The sequence below is a fragment of the Amblyomma maculatum genome, chromosome 2, assembly GCF_055883805.1.
Source record: "Amblyomma maculatum isolate TAMU_Amacu chromosome 2, ASM5588380v1, whole genome shotgun sequence".
NCBI lineage: Eukaryota > Metazoa > Arthropoda > Arachnida > Ixodida > Ixodidae > Amblyomma > Amblyomma maculatum.
The window spans coordinates 115,583,991-115,601,232 of NC_139345.1; the positions used below are offsets into that span (position 1 = coordinate 115,583,991).

At 46.8% G+C, this 17,242-nt stretch overlaps 1 protein-coding gene across 1 annotated transcript in view; it reads right to left on the minus strand.

The window, feature by feature from the left end:
• The window catches only part of fbp (fructose-1,6-bisphosphatase), a 68,742-nt gene that overhangs the window by 22,140 nt on the left and 29,360 nt on the right, over positions 1-17,242 (minus strand). Inside the window, exons 2-4 of the mRNA XM_084592158.1 lie at positions 12,260-12,550; positions 8,822-8,986; positions 664-969 (exon numbers count right to left, since the gene is read on the minus strand). Coding sequence (XP_084448284.1) covers positions 664-969; positions 8,822-8,986; positions 12,260-12,550 — 762 coding nt within the window. The remainder of the gene's footprint in view (positions 1-663; positions 970-8,821; positions 8,987-12,259; positions 12,551-17,242) is intronic.

Genomic DNA, 17,242 nt, shown 5'->3' on the forward strand with positions numbered 1-17,242 from the left:
AATCAGGTATGAAGTTACAGCTACGTTTACTAAAATTGCGTTGCAGTTAGCAAACTAGTGCTAAATACTGCGTTACTTTACTGAAACATGTTACTTATGTCCTCGGCGTCCGACAATTTCGAAGTCATTCTCCTTGGACGTCCTTTCAAGTGCGGCACTAGCTTATCAAACGTCACCGTCTTGCCTGTCAGGCAGACAGTGCCGGCTGGAGATAGTGCGATTGCCTCCGCCCATGTTTATCTCCCGCTCAGGTGAATTGCGGATAGTCCTTAGGATAACCCCCTGTAACGGTGCAAGTAAAGCAGACACCCGGACAGTATAAGCATGCAACTGTTTCCTTGAAAACTTCAGCGCTGTTTTAGCAGTGAACAGCTATTTATTTATTCCCATACTTCGCTGGCTAACACTCAAGCACTGCTTGTTTGCGCCGCGCTTACATAATAGGAAAATACGCTGCGCACGGAAGCGGAACATTTGAAATCAGTTGGCGACTGCTTGGCATAGCCGATAGTAACGGCTCTACTGCTTGTAACGTAATGTAAGTGCAGCAAACGTGCAGGCCTTTTCGCGTCTTGCATGGGCGTCAGTAAACACATCAAGCATTTCGCATTCTGGCTTCATCGCAAATGGACCTCGGAGAAGGGGCACCAAGATGCCACTCACAGGTTGGCGATGCCAGCTCGTCGCACGGACGCTGCGACGGCTTTGATGGCAGTCTGGATGGCGGTAAGGAGCTGCGTCAGGTCTCCCGTGGCCCCGGGCACCTTTCGCTGCTCGGCCAAGACGAACCGCGTCAATGTCATGACGTTCGTGTCGATCGCCTGTCGAGAAGCCATGTTGCTGACGGTCGTCCGCGTCTCCTCCGCTACTGCGTGGAAAGCAGCCGGTCGGCACAATAGCCTACGAGGCTCTGAATGCGCTCGCCGTAGACGAGATTCGTTTTCGGTGGATTCACTCTCCTCCTCACACCTACCCCGTTATCGCGATCGGTGAAACCAGAGTGGCCGAATGGTATCTCGTGTCCCCCAGCAACGGCGGCACGGTCGGGCGGGAGTTCCCGAAGGTCGTCCGGCTCGGCTCTGCTGCCGCGGGGAGAGCGCAGCAGCGAAAGCGACGGCGAGAGGCAAGCCGCCGTTGCAGCTTCCTGCTTGCCGATCCTCCGGTTTACATGGGAGGAGTCGGCCGCCCAGCAGCTGACGCCGCTGCCCCGAGCAGCAGCAAGCCGGACGCCAACAGGCAGGAGGTACCACGCGAGTTCGCAACACACGTGGACACCGCCCACCGAGCGAGCCGAATGGAACGTGCAATGGATTGGATTGGAACTAAACCGACATCATGGCAGAACAAGAACCGAAACTTGTTAGTTTCGGTTTCGGTTGCAGCTTTAATGTAACAGCGATCGTTTCTTAAGGCGTTTTCTTCGCATGATCAGGACTTCACTCGAAACGCATTTTGCAGTGTGCACAGATGCAAACGGAATGTAGTCCCTGCTCAATCAGCAACGCTGCTATGTAGATAGGTTGCGCTGGTGATGATGTGGTTGCCCATTTCTCTTCTGAATGCGCATTTGCGTCTGTCGCAGTTCCCTCTTCGCCATTCAACGAACTTGAATGCATCGAAACTCCATTATATATATTGTAGGAGTCCTCCTCCTTCTCATTTATTATAATGTTTTTTTTTTTTTTTTTTGCGATTTCACGTTTTCATTAATGCGTGTGGTCAGCGAAGAAGTTCGGGCTTTTGGTGCGTGGCGCGCTTGGATGGCCACTTGCTGTTGATACGTTATGGTAAAGTGGCGAGACGGGAACATGAGGTGGTCACATGATATGTTACGCAAACGACGCCATTCATGCTAAATGTGAGCCAGATATACCACTGCAAAAAAAAAAAAAAATACAGGAAATTCATTTGCACCTTGCCGTCCAAGCCGTTGCCCTCTGCTCTCTTGACTTCAGCCGCGCTGTAGAAGCCCTGTGGTGATGCTTATTAAATTTAGGCGCACTATTTGAAGGTGTTAAAATTTAGGTTCTATTAGTTTATTTTTCTTTTAGTGCCGATTCGCGGTTCTTCTATATCTACATGTCCTATTCTTGATTCCTCTTGCAGTGCGCGGGATCAAATAACAAGTTCAACCGCGCACTATAGGCTCCGTGAACATGTTAACTCTGGAGCGACGTGTGCGCCACCAGTCGCTATTTCTAATAAGGGAGTAATTACTCATTGGCATCATCCAGATTCTCAGAAACTTCGTAGTTAAAAGATTGTATAAAAAAACGTTCATTAGGGCTAGGTGGTGCATACTAATTTGAGGGATAAAGTAACAGCGCAAAACCGAGACCAAACACAAGAAAGACAGACGCAGGACAAGCGCTAATCCTGCACTTGTCCTGCGTCTGCCTTTCTTGTGTTTTGTCTCGGTTTTGGGCATTACTTAATTTGTAGTTAAAGAAAAATTCGTCTTGATCCGGGATACGAACCCGGAACAGCGCCTTTCCGGGGCAGTCGAGTCAGTTGGTAGAGCGACTGCCCCGGAAAGGCGCTGTTCCCGGGTTCGTATCCCGGATCAAGACGAATTTTTCTTTAATTACGAAGTTTTTGAGAAAGCTGTACAGCTTTCATTTGTAGCTGCACGCCTGCGCTTGGGTGGATGACAATGAGTAATTACTCCCTTATTACAAATTACTCCACCTTGGTGGTTTCTCTTAAATTTTCGACCAGTAGCTACTTCTGCGCCCAAAGTGGGATGACACCCCGTAGTAACATATATAGACAGACGCTTTAAAAGCATTTTTTTCTAATATCGCAGTGCACCTATGATATTGTCCCTTCGTGACGAAAAGCCGAGTACACCCTAGAACAGATTGCAAAACTATTATGCATAATTTCAAAGGCGATATGTATTTTTAAAACAACGTGATACGTGAATACCGGCACCGAATGGGAGCGGACGTGAACCACAGAAGCAAAACATTGTCTTTAAAGCATTACCTTTACTCCTCACATGCACAAACTTCAAGGTCAATGAATGGTACAATTTTGACCTTGAACCCTCGAGCTGTGCAACCGTTTTCATCGTTGTGCCCAGGCACGAGAGCACTATGTTACAGTGTTCTAGAAGGCTTTGCTTCTAGAACACTAACTATCGCCGCAGCCGATCGCGCCTCCTGTAAGTGTAGAGTATTTTTGTTCATATGTGCTTTAACTACTGTACAGTAATGTATTTTTGTTTAGATGTGCTTTAACTGGAATTGCTATCTAAGTACATGCCTATGCAAAATTTCTTCTGGGAAGTACGGATGCAAAGTAATGTCCATAAAGTGGAGGCATACAATTCAGCGTGAAAATCTTGCGCACAAACCCAAGAAACGTTCCTGCATAAAAACAAAAACTCGTCAGGCACACGAAGACGACGATGCTCGCTCTGGAGAGCTGCGATGTAAGCTGGCCGCTGTCTTTTAATGTGCACCCCCCAAACTATAGTGCAAGTATAAGTTACGGAGGCATTAGGAGCGCGTTTCGTGAGTTCCCTTATATAAGAGAACCTGCAATTTTATCAACTTCCAGATACATGGGAGAAACTAAGATGAATGTAGGAGCCCCGCCCTAAGTTTGGATTTGCTCGTGCAAAAGACATTATTTCTGCTCGGAGTCATAAAAATTACTGCAGCAAAAAGGAAAAAAAAAAACATATCAAGTTTCCTCAACAAAAAGCAACGGAAACTCCCGTTGCTTTTCGTTGAGAGAATGAAAGCAATTGATGTTGATAGGTAATGAATAAAAGTTATAGATAAACATCGATAGAGTAGGTGAACGACTAGTGCTAATGACCAATAATGACGATTAATAATGACCTATAATGGCCAATATGTCAAACTGTGACACTTAATGACAACAACTGATTGGAAATGAGTAAAATGCTTAGCAATGAGTGGTAATGACTACAACGACTAGGCATGACTCATTATGACGGCTAATGACCACAAAATGATCAATATGTCAAACGACGACTTGTAATGACCGCAACTAATTGGAAATGAGTAAAAATGCTTGCCTATGAGTGGTAATGACTAGGCATGACTTATCATGACTAATAAAAGGACAATGTGCCAAACGACGACTTGAATGACCGCAACTGACTAGAAACGAGAGAAAGAGGCAAACAATAAGAGATAAATGATAAGAGGCAAATGATAGATGGCAGGAAAAAAGGGGAAGTGGTGGCAGCTGCATTGGACGCATCCATCTTTCAATAGTTTCTCGGGAGTGGATGGAGATAGTGGATGGCGATACATTCAAATTAGATATAGCTTTTGCGTTATGCCGAATAGAGAACAGCGGTGCGCAGCGACCTAATACTTCCAGTTTCTTCAAAGCTTCGAAGCTTTGAAGAAAGAAGGCGCTTCAGAGACTGTGCCCTGCGTGCTCAAGATGGCTATTTTCCCTATAATGCAGAATAAGTATTATTAATAGTAAGCTAGAATGATCGATTTGACATGTTTGATTACAGAAGAGTCTCCACATTGGCGAAGAGGACTCGATGCACAACTTTCGAGATTTGGGAGATATGGGTCTTAGCTATTTGTTGAGGCATGAGTAACGGGAAACATGAAGGGATCAACAGTCGTTGAGTCCTTAGCATGAGTATGAAAACAAATTTCACACACGGTGAATAAGAAATGGTGAAAGGCGAGGCCCAAAAGCGGCCACGAGTGACTGCAGTGTAGCTATATTCGGATGCAATTCAAGAACGAGGAGGAAGATGCTCCTCAATGGAAGCCTTCTTCAGCCAACGGCTTAGACCAGCGCATTGGACCTCGTGGCTAATGCTCTTCGACCTGCTAGCCGGACATCACACAGGTGCGACAGGTGAATTGACCGCGATGTAATGAAAATCGGTCGGCGCCGTATCACTGTTAACTAAATCGCACCCTTTCCATGTCTATAACTCACCTCTTCAGAACGGGTGCTCCGAAGTACTGATGCACCTTTTTTTTTTTCTGTAGCTTTCTAGAAGGTGTGCGTTATAGACACGGAAATGCATCTTTAAGGATGCAATTCTGCTTAAAATGTAGGCTGAAGGGCATCCTTTGACAGGGCATCTGGCGCTTTGCCCTGGAGTTGTGTCTCACTATAGTAAGTGGGAGGCCAAACTGATTCACACGCTCTGTACCAAAAAAAGAAAAAGAATAAATAAATAAACTGCTTGGTTTATCAGTGAGGTAAAGATTTATTATTAGCATTAGGCTAAATTTTGTAATTTTAATGAACAAGCAACCCCTCTTATAGAATATGTTGCACTTGAAGTTCGACTCTGCAGAGCAATATCGACTTCCGGTCACAATAACATGGTAGTTACGAAACGAAGCAGCTTCTCGTCGCTGTCGTCTTGCTGCCAGCAATTGCGCGTATGAGGAAAAAATGATCACATTTAACTCGTAGGCATCAATCTATGACCATTGCGAACTGTTCATTTACGCTGGTTGCTTTGTTGCAGCATCGCCAGTTTCACGCAGCAGGGATGGCACCAGGGGCCGCCGACACAGAGGAACAGCCTCGTTGAGCTCTCGCCTCACGCTGTGGGAGTCCTGCTCTGGCTAGATAGCCATAATACCATGCCCCCCCTTCCAGCCCACTTTCTCTCTCTCTGTCACTACGCACATAAATCCGCCAATGCCCTCGTCCCACTCGCACCGAGTCTTTCAGTAAACTGGTGTTCCAGACGTCATGAAACTCCTGGGCACGGGACGTGATGCCATAAATAGTGAAATGGCTGTTTACCTGGGCGAGATACATCCGAGGTTCGGCCGCCAAGGGATGAGGAAGACGAGCTTAGAGGCGGCGCTACGTTGAACATGTTGCAAACGTGTGATTTAGCTGACGTGTGCTATCTGTCAACCCGGTTCGGTAGGCTTAATACCTTCCAGGACACTGTGCCTCCTGTACAACCGCAGCACACTCTCGCGCTGTGCCGTAAACATCGTCGTCCTCATCAAGTTCAAACTGAAAAACAATCTCGAGCTGTGCACTGCATTTAATAATCGTCTTAAAGTTTCATCTGCTCTGCTCGTTCATTTACCATAGGTAAAACTCCAAACACATGCGCCGTCTCGCTAAAGACAAGAGAGACCTCAGCCGTGCCACACAGGCTGCCGAGACCGTGGACAAAGAGAAGCCGGACTAGCCCGTTGCCAAGAGCCTAACCAAGCGTGGAAGCGAGCCAAGAACTTAGCAGTAGCAGCGACTGCAGCGGCTGCGGACGACGCATGGCTGACGCTCGTGAAATTTTCTTCAAGAATAGTTGAACCTCTTCAAATTTTAAGCGATAGCTTATAGAGCTCGTTCAACCGAAAAGCCATTGGTATCGTAGTAGTATCTGTCGGCACCATGTGTCGGAAATAGTCGTGGGCTGCGTAAAAAAAAATTGTATCAGCAATATGCCGTTCCAGTGATTGATGATGATTGATATGTGATAGGTGATGACGAGTTAATTAATGAAATCATTATAACTGATTGATTGATTGATTGATGAATTAAAAAGTGAAAAATAGAAAAAGGTGGTTCAAAGGTGTCAAAATGCCCAGAATGAAAGGCCAACGCTTTATAGTGTAAATAAAGAAAATTTATAGTCTGTAATTACCCGATTTATCAATTGTAAGAATTGAAAAAAATGAAAAATTGTATAAGGGTGCTTTTAAAGGTGTAAAAACGGTCAGAATCAAAAAACCGATGTTTAATAATGCTAATTAGGAAAATTTAGTGTGTAATTCATCAATTGTGAACTAAAATAATTGAAAAAATAAATGGCAAAAAGGGGATTGAAAGGTGCCAAAATATTCAGAATGAAAAGCCGATGCTTGATGATGCTAATTAAGATTTAGGGTGTGTAACTGATCAATTAGCTGAAATAATTGAAGAAAAAATAAAAAATGCGCTCAGAGGTGTCAAACTGCTCACAATTGAGAGCCAATGTTTGCTGATGCTAAGCATCGGTGTATAAGAATATGTAAAATAAAAGAAATCAAAACAATAAAATACCCATAAAATCAGAAATCAAAAAGGTTAAAGCATCGTCCGTGTGTTGAAGCGCTATCGCATTATATCCTTAAGGGCAGAACTTAACTGTGCCCCTAATTTTTGTTTTTCGTTTCACCGTATACTCATGTATGCAGCCATTCGTTCACAGTTGGCGTGTGCTTTGAAGAAGGCTGTGGCAAATATGCAACGTGATTTCGAAGGTTCCTTTCTAAACCTGCATGACATAGGCGCGCTTTAGAATCAGGGCACATCATTAACAGGCGCTCTATCAGCTGGTGTTCGTCCGGACAGCGCTCTCTCTCTCTTGGAGTCCAACATTGTTTCTCTTGGGGTCCAAGATGCTGCCAAGTGCTCTACTCTGGCTCAATAGTAAGGCTCTTTAAAAACCTAGACAGCCTAGAACGCTGGGCATGAAAAACAATACCCAAACAACATGACAAGCAACAAAAAAATTACAGGATTGCACTCAGCTTCGCCTAAGAGCTTAATGGCGAAAGCCTTTAATCCTTTATCTCTTCGTCCTCTTCTGTCTACCTCTTCTCTTTTTCCTCTATCTTGCGTGTTTGTGTACTCGTTATAATTCCATTACTTTCTTTTCTTTGGCTTCATCGTCAGAACCTATATTGCGACGTCTCGCTGACACATCTCGCGGAATCTCGCGGACATATCTCGCAGAAACGACATACTCACCCCTAGAAAAGCTTTTATCTTAAAACAAATTGATCAACAGGATCAATATTATGTTAAATTGCTTTTGCGCAATTTCATCCCAAATGGGTTTCTTGCGTTCTTAAAACTGCTGTAAAAGGCTTCCTTCATGCTGCATGCGCTGTTAGCAGTAAAACATGTCCGTATAATGCCACGTTTGTTTCTTTTGCCGCGTGTTGATTGCCATTGGCTTGATGTGACGGACGGCGCCGCTACTTGACTGCCACTTAGTCACAAGTTTCCACGTGTCCTGAACGTGGCTGCATTTAACGAGCTGAACAGCTTTAGTCAAGTTTTCACTTCAAGAAACTTGTCAGCCACGCGAAACACCGCTGCGTTTAGAAACAGGGCGGTCCGTGCGCAGACGGCGAAAGATGTCGAGGAATTGTCTACGCGCCATCGTCTGTAACGATGTGCATGCAGTTCGTTTCCGTTCGTTTATAATGCCGTTTGAAAGCTGATTTTCACTCAAAACACTCTAGGTTGTCCAGTTTCAATGAATGTACCAGAGTAGAGAGCCAGTGTAACGCACGTGACGTTATGTCGACTAAATGAGTTTAATTTTGTGGGGTTTGGGGAAAGACCAGATGGCAGCGGCGTTTTAAAGATATAGCTTCGAAATGTTGTTGCTTACTTTACTGCTGGGTTCTTCAAAGCACACTCCAACTGTGAACTAACGGCTGCCTACATGACTACACGAAGGAACGAGAAAAGAAAGGTAGGAAAATTTCGTTTCCATGCGCATCTCTATGCTCGACTGCTGCCTTCTTACGGGGGAATCCAACGCGATGTTTTAAAATGCACGCCATTCGAAATGAGGCTTCATACTTTTGCAATTTGTCCTGTGGTGTAGTATACTCTTCTCTCGCAAAGGACGACATCGTATGTGCGCTGTACAGTAAGAAAATTGCATTTAAGATTTGTCTGTACACGTATTCTTATGAAGAGCGATCCCACTCGGAACGCAGAAGTGGCCACTAGTATAGTGCTGACGCAGCTCTGAGGGTGGCGCGCCTGACGGCGTATAGGAAGCCTATATAGTGATCGGTTCGACAGGAAATTTGACTTGTAACAACACTTGTTCTCAAAAGAGGCAGGCGTACGCCAATAACCTGAACATGGCGCCTCTTCGGTGCAGAAAAAATGATTCTCATCCGTTACTTCAGGCAGGATGTATTCGCAGGGCTCTTGCTTCACAACCACCTCGACGGGCAGTACTTCCATGCCACAGTTATCATCGTACCTGTAACAGAACAAAAATAGTGTAAAAAGCATAAACATTACAGGACTGTTCTTAAGTTTGCTTCAGAGCGGAAATGGTGAAAGCCACGTTACAGGACTGTTATCACTAACTGCATGCCATTGCCCTCGCTATTATAACCATCAACTAAATGCACCATCATTGTTATCGCTACCACCATCATTATCATTATCACTGATTGTAGCGTCATTATCATTTCTACTATCATCATTACCATTATGCCCTAATGCATCGTCACTGTCATCGCTGCTATCATCGTCAAGCTACACAAGGATCTCTCGCGAGCCCGGCGTGGAGTAGTGGTTTGCGCGCTCGGCTGGGGATAGGAGGGATAGTGGTTAGATTGCCGGTGTAGACAGATTTTAAGGCGAACGCCTTTATAGGCTCATTGGATGCGGAAATATCCGCTTGAACTGATGGTAAAGAAAAAATCCTTCTCCACCGAGAATCGAACCATTATCTCTCCGATCCTCAGCCCAGCGCTCAAACCACTAAGCCACTCCAAGCTCGTGAGAATCGGATCGTATAGTTCACCTTATCTAGCGTGAGGATGATAGCAGCGATGACAACGACGATGCAGTGAGTGATAATGGTAATGATGAGGATAGTAGACCAAGACCAAGCTGGTCAGGAATGAACGCTTAGGAGGTGCACTGTAAAATTATACGACTTCTAGGACCTAGAGCTTAGCGCAGAACCATACGACGAAAAGATGTTAAAAGTAACTGACTTTTTCGCTCCCCATTCAACAGAACCCGGCGTCGGTGTCGTTGTCGGCGTTGGCGTTGTGAGCGAAAAATCACGAGCATGGAGCTGGAAGGCGGTAACTGGCAGCTGACATGCACACGCGTACTGACTGGACGCAGGGTTGCCTGTAGCTGCCAGCTCGGGCCTCTCATACGGAAGTGTGACATCAGAAAAAGCCTGGCAGGACCCTTGCAGTCACGCTACCCTTAGGCCACGCAGCTAGGCACGCTCACACGGATTGATCAAAGCAGGTGGGCTAGTAGCGTACGCTATCGCATCATACCCTTAAAGGCGGAGCTTATGTGTCCCCCATAATCTTTTTAGCACGAACGCGTTAAAGGGCCAGCTGCAGAGAAAATTCGGCGTCAGCGCTGTGGACGAAAATCACGGGTGTGCCTTTGGTAGGTGGTGACATGGCGGTGAACTAACTGATCGTCGAGTTGTATGACGTCCCGAGATCACATATGACATGACCAATTTGGCGGGTGCTGCCAACTTTTGCTTCGCCTTCAAGACGGGAGGATGAGATTAGAAGCCAGCCTTTAAGCCCTTGGATCCTGAGTCAGTCAAGCTGCCCCTATGCCCCGCCGAGACGTTCAGACGGCTTGGTTGAAGCTGATTTATATATATTTACGTCGGGCGGTATCGCACATAACGTCGTAGCTTACATCTGTGCGGAAATTAGTAGGCGTGATATACCAATATGGGGACACTTAAACTCCGCCTTTAAGCGCATAACGCGAAGACGTTAAGAGATATCTAGCAGAGCGCGATCCGCGATCCATTACCGTGATCCGCCACCGCGCGTCCCATGCACTGCGGATGCCCAGATCACCTTGACGGTTGCGAGACATGGAGGAAGTCGGCAAGAAGTCGGCACACAGACCTGCTGCGGCGGGACAAATCAGACCGTCACGGTGACGGATCGTGGACCGCGATACATTCAATCTCTCTATCACGCTGCCTCGTCATGTCTGCACTCGCTTTGCGGATCCTCGTTCGCGTTCATGCTCATTGCTACTCAGTCATTAATATCTTAATATGTATCTCTATCATCTTGCACATCCCAGCACCCGACACAATATAAGTAAGGTTATTCGTTTTCGGGTTTGTTTGTTTTTTTCCAAATTCGGGGAGTAAAACTCGGGCGCTATTTTTCGACTTAATAATATGGGAGAAACCGGATTTTTTGTGGAACCACTCCGAAATTCGGGTTTTATCGGGTTAAATTTACAAATTAATAATTTATTCTATTTCTCCTAATCGATGGGTAGCGATTAGGGTTATGTTTTGAGTTGCTTTCCAGAAAATAATTCATAATTCGGCTTTTCTCTCGTAATTATTATCCTCATGATGTGCAAGGGTCAGTTTTGGACATGAATCATTTTATTCATGTCAGCTTGTTATTGACGTTTTACACGTCCTTATTAACATACATAATCATCTATGTGTAACATTTCGGTTTCCATTCGAGACCTGTCTGGTCTCCTGAGGTACCTTAGCTGAAAGAACGTTCGCTCAACGTCACAGCTACCATTATAGATAGACGCAACAATGTCAACGTCGCATTTGCTAGCCTGGGGTAGCGCACAGTTTCGTCGTTCCAATAGTCCATCAGTTCAACACTTTTATTTGTGGGACTTGTTTCCAGCAAGTACTGGTTAAACTCCTCCCGAAGCGAGCCTACATCGTCCGTCACGGAAATAAACAGAGGTCAGTAGTCATCAAACGACTGACTCAGCAGCCACTTCTGGAATGCATGTAAGGCACCCAGTTTCCGCATTGTCAACTGATTTTCTTTTATGTCTGAGACGTTCGATTTCAGAGTGCAGCCCCATTTTGTGGAGATTTTCGTGCAAAACTTTGGTGCTTTCATACGAGCTTTCAAGTTCCGTGGGTATATTTGTTCCAGAAACCGGGAAAAATCAGGTTTTACCCGACATTTGAGGAATATGTTCAGGGTGCGAAAACCGGGTAAAATTGGGCTTTATGCGAAAACGAACAACCCTAGATATAAGGCATCATTTAACCCAGTTAGAGTGTACTAGAAGGATGTGCCTGCGTGTACTACGGGTAGCGTGTGACTCGAGATGGAAGGGTCCCGGAAGGTTCGATTGTTACCTCACCCCTATAGCCTCAGAAGAGCTACCTGAATTTTCAGCTCCCTCCAACTTGGTCATATCATATGTGGTCTCATGGCATCGCACAGCCCGGCGAACAATCAGTGAGAGGCCTTGTCGCTGCCTAACAGGCACCTGCCAGAAACGTCCGTAATATTTCTCTCACAACACCGCCGACGGCCGGCCCGGTTCAGTAAAAACGTCAGAGCCGTTAGGGATAAGAAAGTCTTATATCGCAATCGCTCTGGAGTAAGATATCTAAGCTGCTAGTGCTTCTCTACCTTCTTCGAAACCACTCGTCCATGAACGTGTACCCTTGAGCAGAACGTTTTAGCCGAAAAAGAAAAGATTCGATCAGTTTCAAACGGTTCTCTACAGATATACGCACTCCTGGGAGTTGATGGCTCTACGGCGTGCCCTGTAGAGTGTGTTGCGCAGCCTCTCGTAGCTGGGCACGTGGTGTGGCTGGGCGGCGGCCGCCTCCTCGCGGTAGATCTGCGCCAGGCTCTTGGAAACGTTGAGGCGCGCCTTGCGGCGCAGCTTCGACTTGACCAGCTCGAGCGCGTTGCGCTGCGCGTCGGCATCGTGGTTGTGCACCGTGGGACGAGCGCCCGCCACCAGGCAGCCGCCCAGCGTCACCACGCGGCCCGGACAGCGCTCGAGCGACGTCGACTTGTACCTGCAAGCCAACAACACAAATCCAATTAGCACAGCTTCTTTCAAGCAATGAAGTGGAAGCTACGTACGCAAGGCGGTCGCTTCAGAAGTGTCTGGTTAGTTTTGGGGAATAACAGCTTGAGTGGCGAGTTGGTGCTACATAGTACGGAGAAATGCGACGCAACGAACCCAATCACGTGATCCTACCTACGCTCAAGTACATGTGATCATTGCTCGCATTGCTTCTTCGACATGCCGGGTAAGATGCATTTCTTTCTGTTTACGAAAGGGACTGGTGCCTGCGTGTGCCTGTGTTGTGTTTTCTATTCACGTGATTGTGTTCGTTGCGCCACATTTCCGGGTAGTTTTGGGGACACTTCAGGACAGCACAATTGCTAAAGATGTGCCGGGCTTTCTTCCTCTCGAGCCATTGCAAGGGAGTGTGAGACGGAGTACACGCGTGGCCCGATGACACACAACGACAGGAACGACCCTGCCGCCGTGTTCCTTAGCCAAGAACGCGTGTGCCCTCCCGCGCGAAAGCTTCTTCATTCAGTTGCTATTGTGGAGGGACACCTAAGCTTCGCCTTTAAGGGAATGACGCAACAGCGTTAGTCACTCCCAACCGCTCGGTTTATCACTAATCCTTTAATTTGTACCTCTATCATCTCGCACATACTCTAATTGGCACAGAGTCGCAAGCTGCCACATCATGTGAGAGACCACTCGGCATAAATATAGACGTAATAAAACCATACCAACGTGTCTAGCTGCGCCAGTCACTGTCCTGCCGTGTCAGCCGCAAACCACCAGACTCATGCCTGTGACTTTTCGCTCACAGCACCGCCAAAGACGAAGCGCGATTTTCTGTAGAATGGAACTTTTAACGCTATACCGCGCTAAAATGCGAGAAAGTCATTCAGATCCCAGGCATCTCTAGCTGACTGCCGATGTGTGACCAATTGCAGCTGGGAATGGTCGGTTGCCCAACTACAGACCAGCGAAGGCTAGCAAATAACTGGTTCTACGTTTCATATCAACTTCGAATTGGCAAGTGCTTGGAAGTGGGCGTTGGTAGACAATGCATACGGTGACCAAAAGTGCGGAGCGCGCCAACTACTTGTGAGAGGTCGGTGGGACGTCGGAATATATACTGTACACTGCTGACCAATAGCTACCCCATGAAGTGCAAGCGCTGTTATGTCCGACACCAAGAAATAAAATTTATAACTGGGTAAATATAATGTGTATATGTTCGCAATAGTGATTAAAATAAATATGCTTCCATCATATGCGTTCTGATAGCAAAATAAAAGTGGCAGAGCTAAACGTGGCGGCTTGGCACATCAATCAGCATGAGGTTATTGGCATTTGCCGCCAAAATGTGTGGAGTGGTAGAGGGTTCTCGACATAGGGTGGGATATTTGGATTAAAAAACTGTTTACCACCAGAAAGAGCCAATCACACCTGCCCCCGACACGCAGGCCTGGGAGACAGGTAAATATAGGTAAATATAGTTAGGTATACGTTCGCGATAGTGATTAAAACTATAATATGCTTCTGTCATATGCGTTCTGAGATCAAAACAGAAGTGGCAGAGCTAATCGTGGTGGCTTGGCGCATCAATCAGCGTGAGGTTATTGGCATTTGGCGCCAAAATGTGTGGAGTGGTAGAGGCCGGGTTCCGGACTTAGGCCGGGATTTTTCCCAGGGTCTTCCTGTTCTCTCTACTAACTATATTTTGTCCCACCTCCGGAGACTGTGGGCATTTCCATATTATGTGTTCGAGGGTCCCTCTGGCCCCACAATGACTACATCTATATGCTCTCTCGTCTAGGTGTACATATGACACCTATACCAGATTCATCTACGTATTAGTCTGCAAGCGCCCCATACAGCAGCTTCTTTGTTATTTAATTTTGGGTCTGGTGGGTGTACCAGCCTATACGTGCCAATCGATAATGGTTGATTATTTCCCCATAATTTAGCAACCGCTCCTTGTTACCCCAGTCGTCAGGTAGTCGCATGGCTGCCCGGAAGTATAACGCTCGAGCTAGCTCATGGGCCGCCTCATTGCCAGGGATGACAGCGTGCGCGGGTGTCAAGATTACCTGAATTTTCATGTTAAGCGGTTGTTGGCTAAGGATCTTTGCCGCCTTTGACGAGATGCTGCCGTTTCCAAAATTTTGAATAGTAGTGTTACTGCCGAATTCTTACTGGTGAATATTGCTTTTGTTCCTGCGCAAGCTAAGGCGATTGCCACTTCTTCCACAGCTTCTATACTGCGTCCCCGCATAGCCACAGCAGAAACTGGCCCTCCTCCGTCGTTTACGACCGAAGCCACCGCCGCCCTGATTTGGCCTACGGTCGCATCAACGTATACGTTACTTCACTGTCATCCATGTTCCCGAACCTTAGCTTTAAGATCTCAGCTCGCTTCTCCCTTTGTTCTTTATTAAACTCCAGATGCACATTTTTATGGAGTGGGGGGACTACCAGGGCGACCCTTATCTCCCTCTGTATGTCCACTTTGTTTCTCAATCCTTTCTCCGGGTTTATTCCTACTTTCGCAAGAATTACCCTGCCCGTATTCGTCGCGCTAAGTATCTCTATTTGAGAGATTTTAACCGCCTCTACTAGCTCTTCACGTATTATGTGCTCTAAAAGCGAGCAGTCGCTCCGTTGAGGTACACATAGGTAGCCCCAGTGCTCTCTTTATGCATTTGCGTATGAGGGCGTCTATCCTGGCCCTCTCCGCCGCTTTGATATCCAAGTATGGCGTCGCGCAGCTAATTATGCTAATCACGTACACTAGTTTCATGAGGTTTCTCAAAGTCCTCTGGCACTGACTGATATGCGCCTAAAGAGGACTAGATGTGGATCGCTGGAGTCGCTCTCTGTCCCTACTCTTTCCCACGAGCATCGACGTAGAAAAGTTCGAAAAATCGTTAGCGCCGCGACTGGGTACGGCTGGCCAAGTGAATGCGGCACACGTTCCAATTTTGGCTCGCGCGTGCAAGTGCCTATAGGTACTCCTGCATTCGGATTGACTCGCGCTTGAACGGAAGTTAATAAAAACGATGACACGCAGTCTGAGAACAGCGGCTATTTAGAACGCGTTTTGTCAGGCTGCTTGTATGCAAGCTCTAACTATGTCAAGGATTAGCGTGCAGAAAATTTACAGATTGCTAGCGGTTTTCGTCTGAGGTTCGGTTTGGGAGAGAACAAGCCGTACAAATTTGTTTCGCTCAGTGAAAAGTAGAGGACTTGGTTCAGACTGTCTTAGCCCCTGCAGGGAGAAATACCAGGCTGACATGGTTATTACCAATGTTCGGCATGAACGTACTCCATCTGTTCATTTTTCCGTCCGCCGTTGACTACGGAGTACTGTGTTTCAACCATTGACGTGGCTTCGGGGAGCGGACACAATGAACGATAATTTGAACCTAGTTCGAATCAATAACATTGGCCCCTATAGCAAATAGGGCCAAAATTGGAGGAATCTTACGATCATCCGCCTATGAGGGAACCGCGTCAAACGCTTCCGCCTGCGGCTCTCCTTGCGGGTCCTCGCACACGCGCGCTTTTCTACTCTCAGCTGATTTGTGTCTCCATTCTATCACAGATATACTCATTACCATTCAGTCAAAAGCTACCAAATTAAATGAGAGACCAACTGGCATATAGACATAAAGCCCTTATTAAACACCCTGCAGCTAACCAACGGCCGTACAGGAGCTACTTGAGTCGGGGGCTCCTGCCAACGTCACACAACCCGCCGACCAATCGGTACCCATAGACATTTTCACGGGGGCGCTTCTGACGTTCTGGCGTCGAGAGTATGTATCAATGTTGCCTGTTTGGGCTGGACTGTTACTTGCCTCGCACTTGCATTGTGAAGCGGTAGATATCCATCGATGTTTGCGTTTATTTTCGTCACGAATGACTTACCCTCGTAAGTAATGGCATACGCCAATCGACAGTCTAGAGGCCAGCACTGTGCTGTGTATGGTAGTACGAACAACCAGCGGAAGAGAACGATTTTGGGGACTGAAGTGTGTCCACAACACAGCACTCCGCGGGAGCACTGCCGATGTGATATGTTTACGCTGCACAGGTTTCGCGCATCACCTGATCTGCGAAGGCAGTGGATAGCTGCAATCAACCGCAAAGATTTTACAGTGATTTCGTGGTCGCGGGTTTGGACTAACCTGAACGCTGTGCCCACGCTGCACTTGGGCTTTCCTTTCCTTCGGGCCAGTCCTTCATATTACCGCGAAAGCGTTACTTCGCTATGCTCACAGATTTCTGTGCGCAGACCGTGTCCACAGACCGCATCTGCGAAATCATGCCCACAGCAGTTGCGAGTAATTGAGAAGTGGTAGAGGTTAATTAGTGGTGTCAATCGATAGAGGTTGACGTAATGTTGCTGCCGAAAAAATCGACATTGCCTGCTGCCAACAGTTTGCTAACAATAGCTAAGCTGGCTGGAGTGGCTGTAGACGTCCTGGTATCATACACTTACACAGCCAGCTACGACAAAATTCAAGACGTACCTGTAACATACTCAAATGAAGATCTGCAGGAGTATCTACGTGACCAAGGTGTGCTCTCAGCAAGGAGGCTAACAACTTACATTCCTTAGGACGGTGGCAAGTTCAAAGAGGTAGGCCGTCGCTCCGTCATTTTAGAATTTTGAGAACATGCACCACTG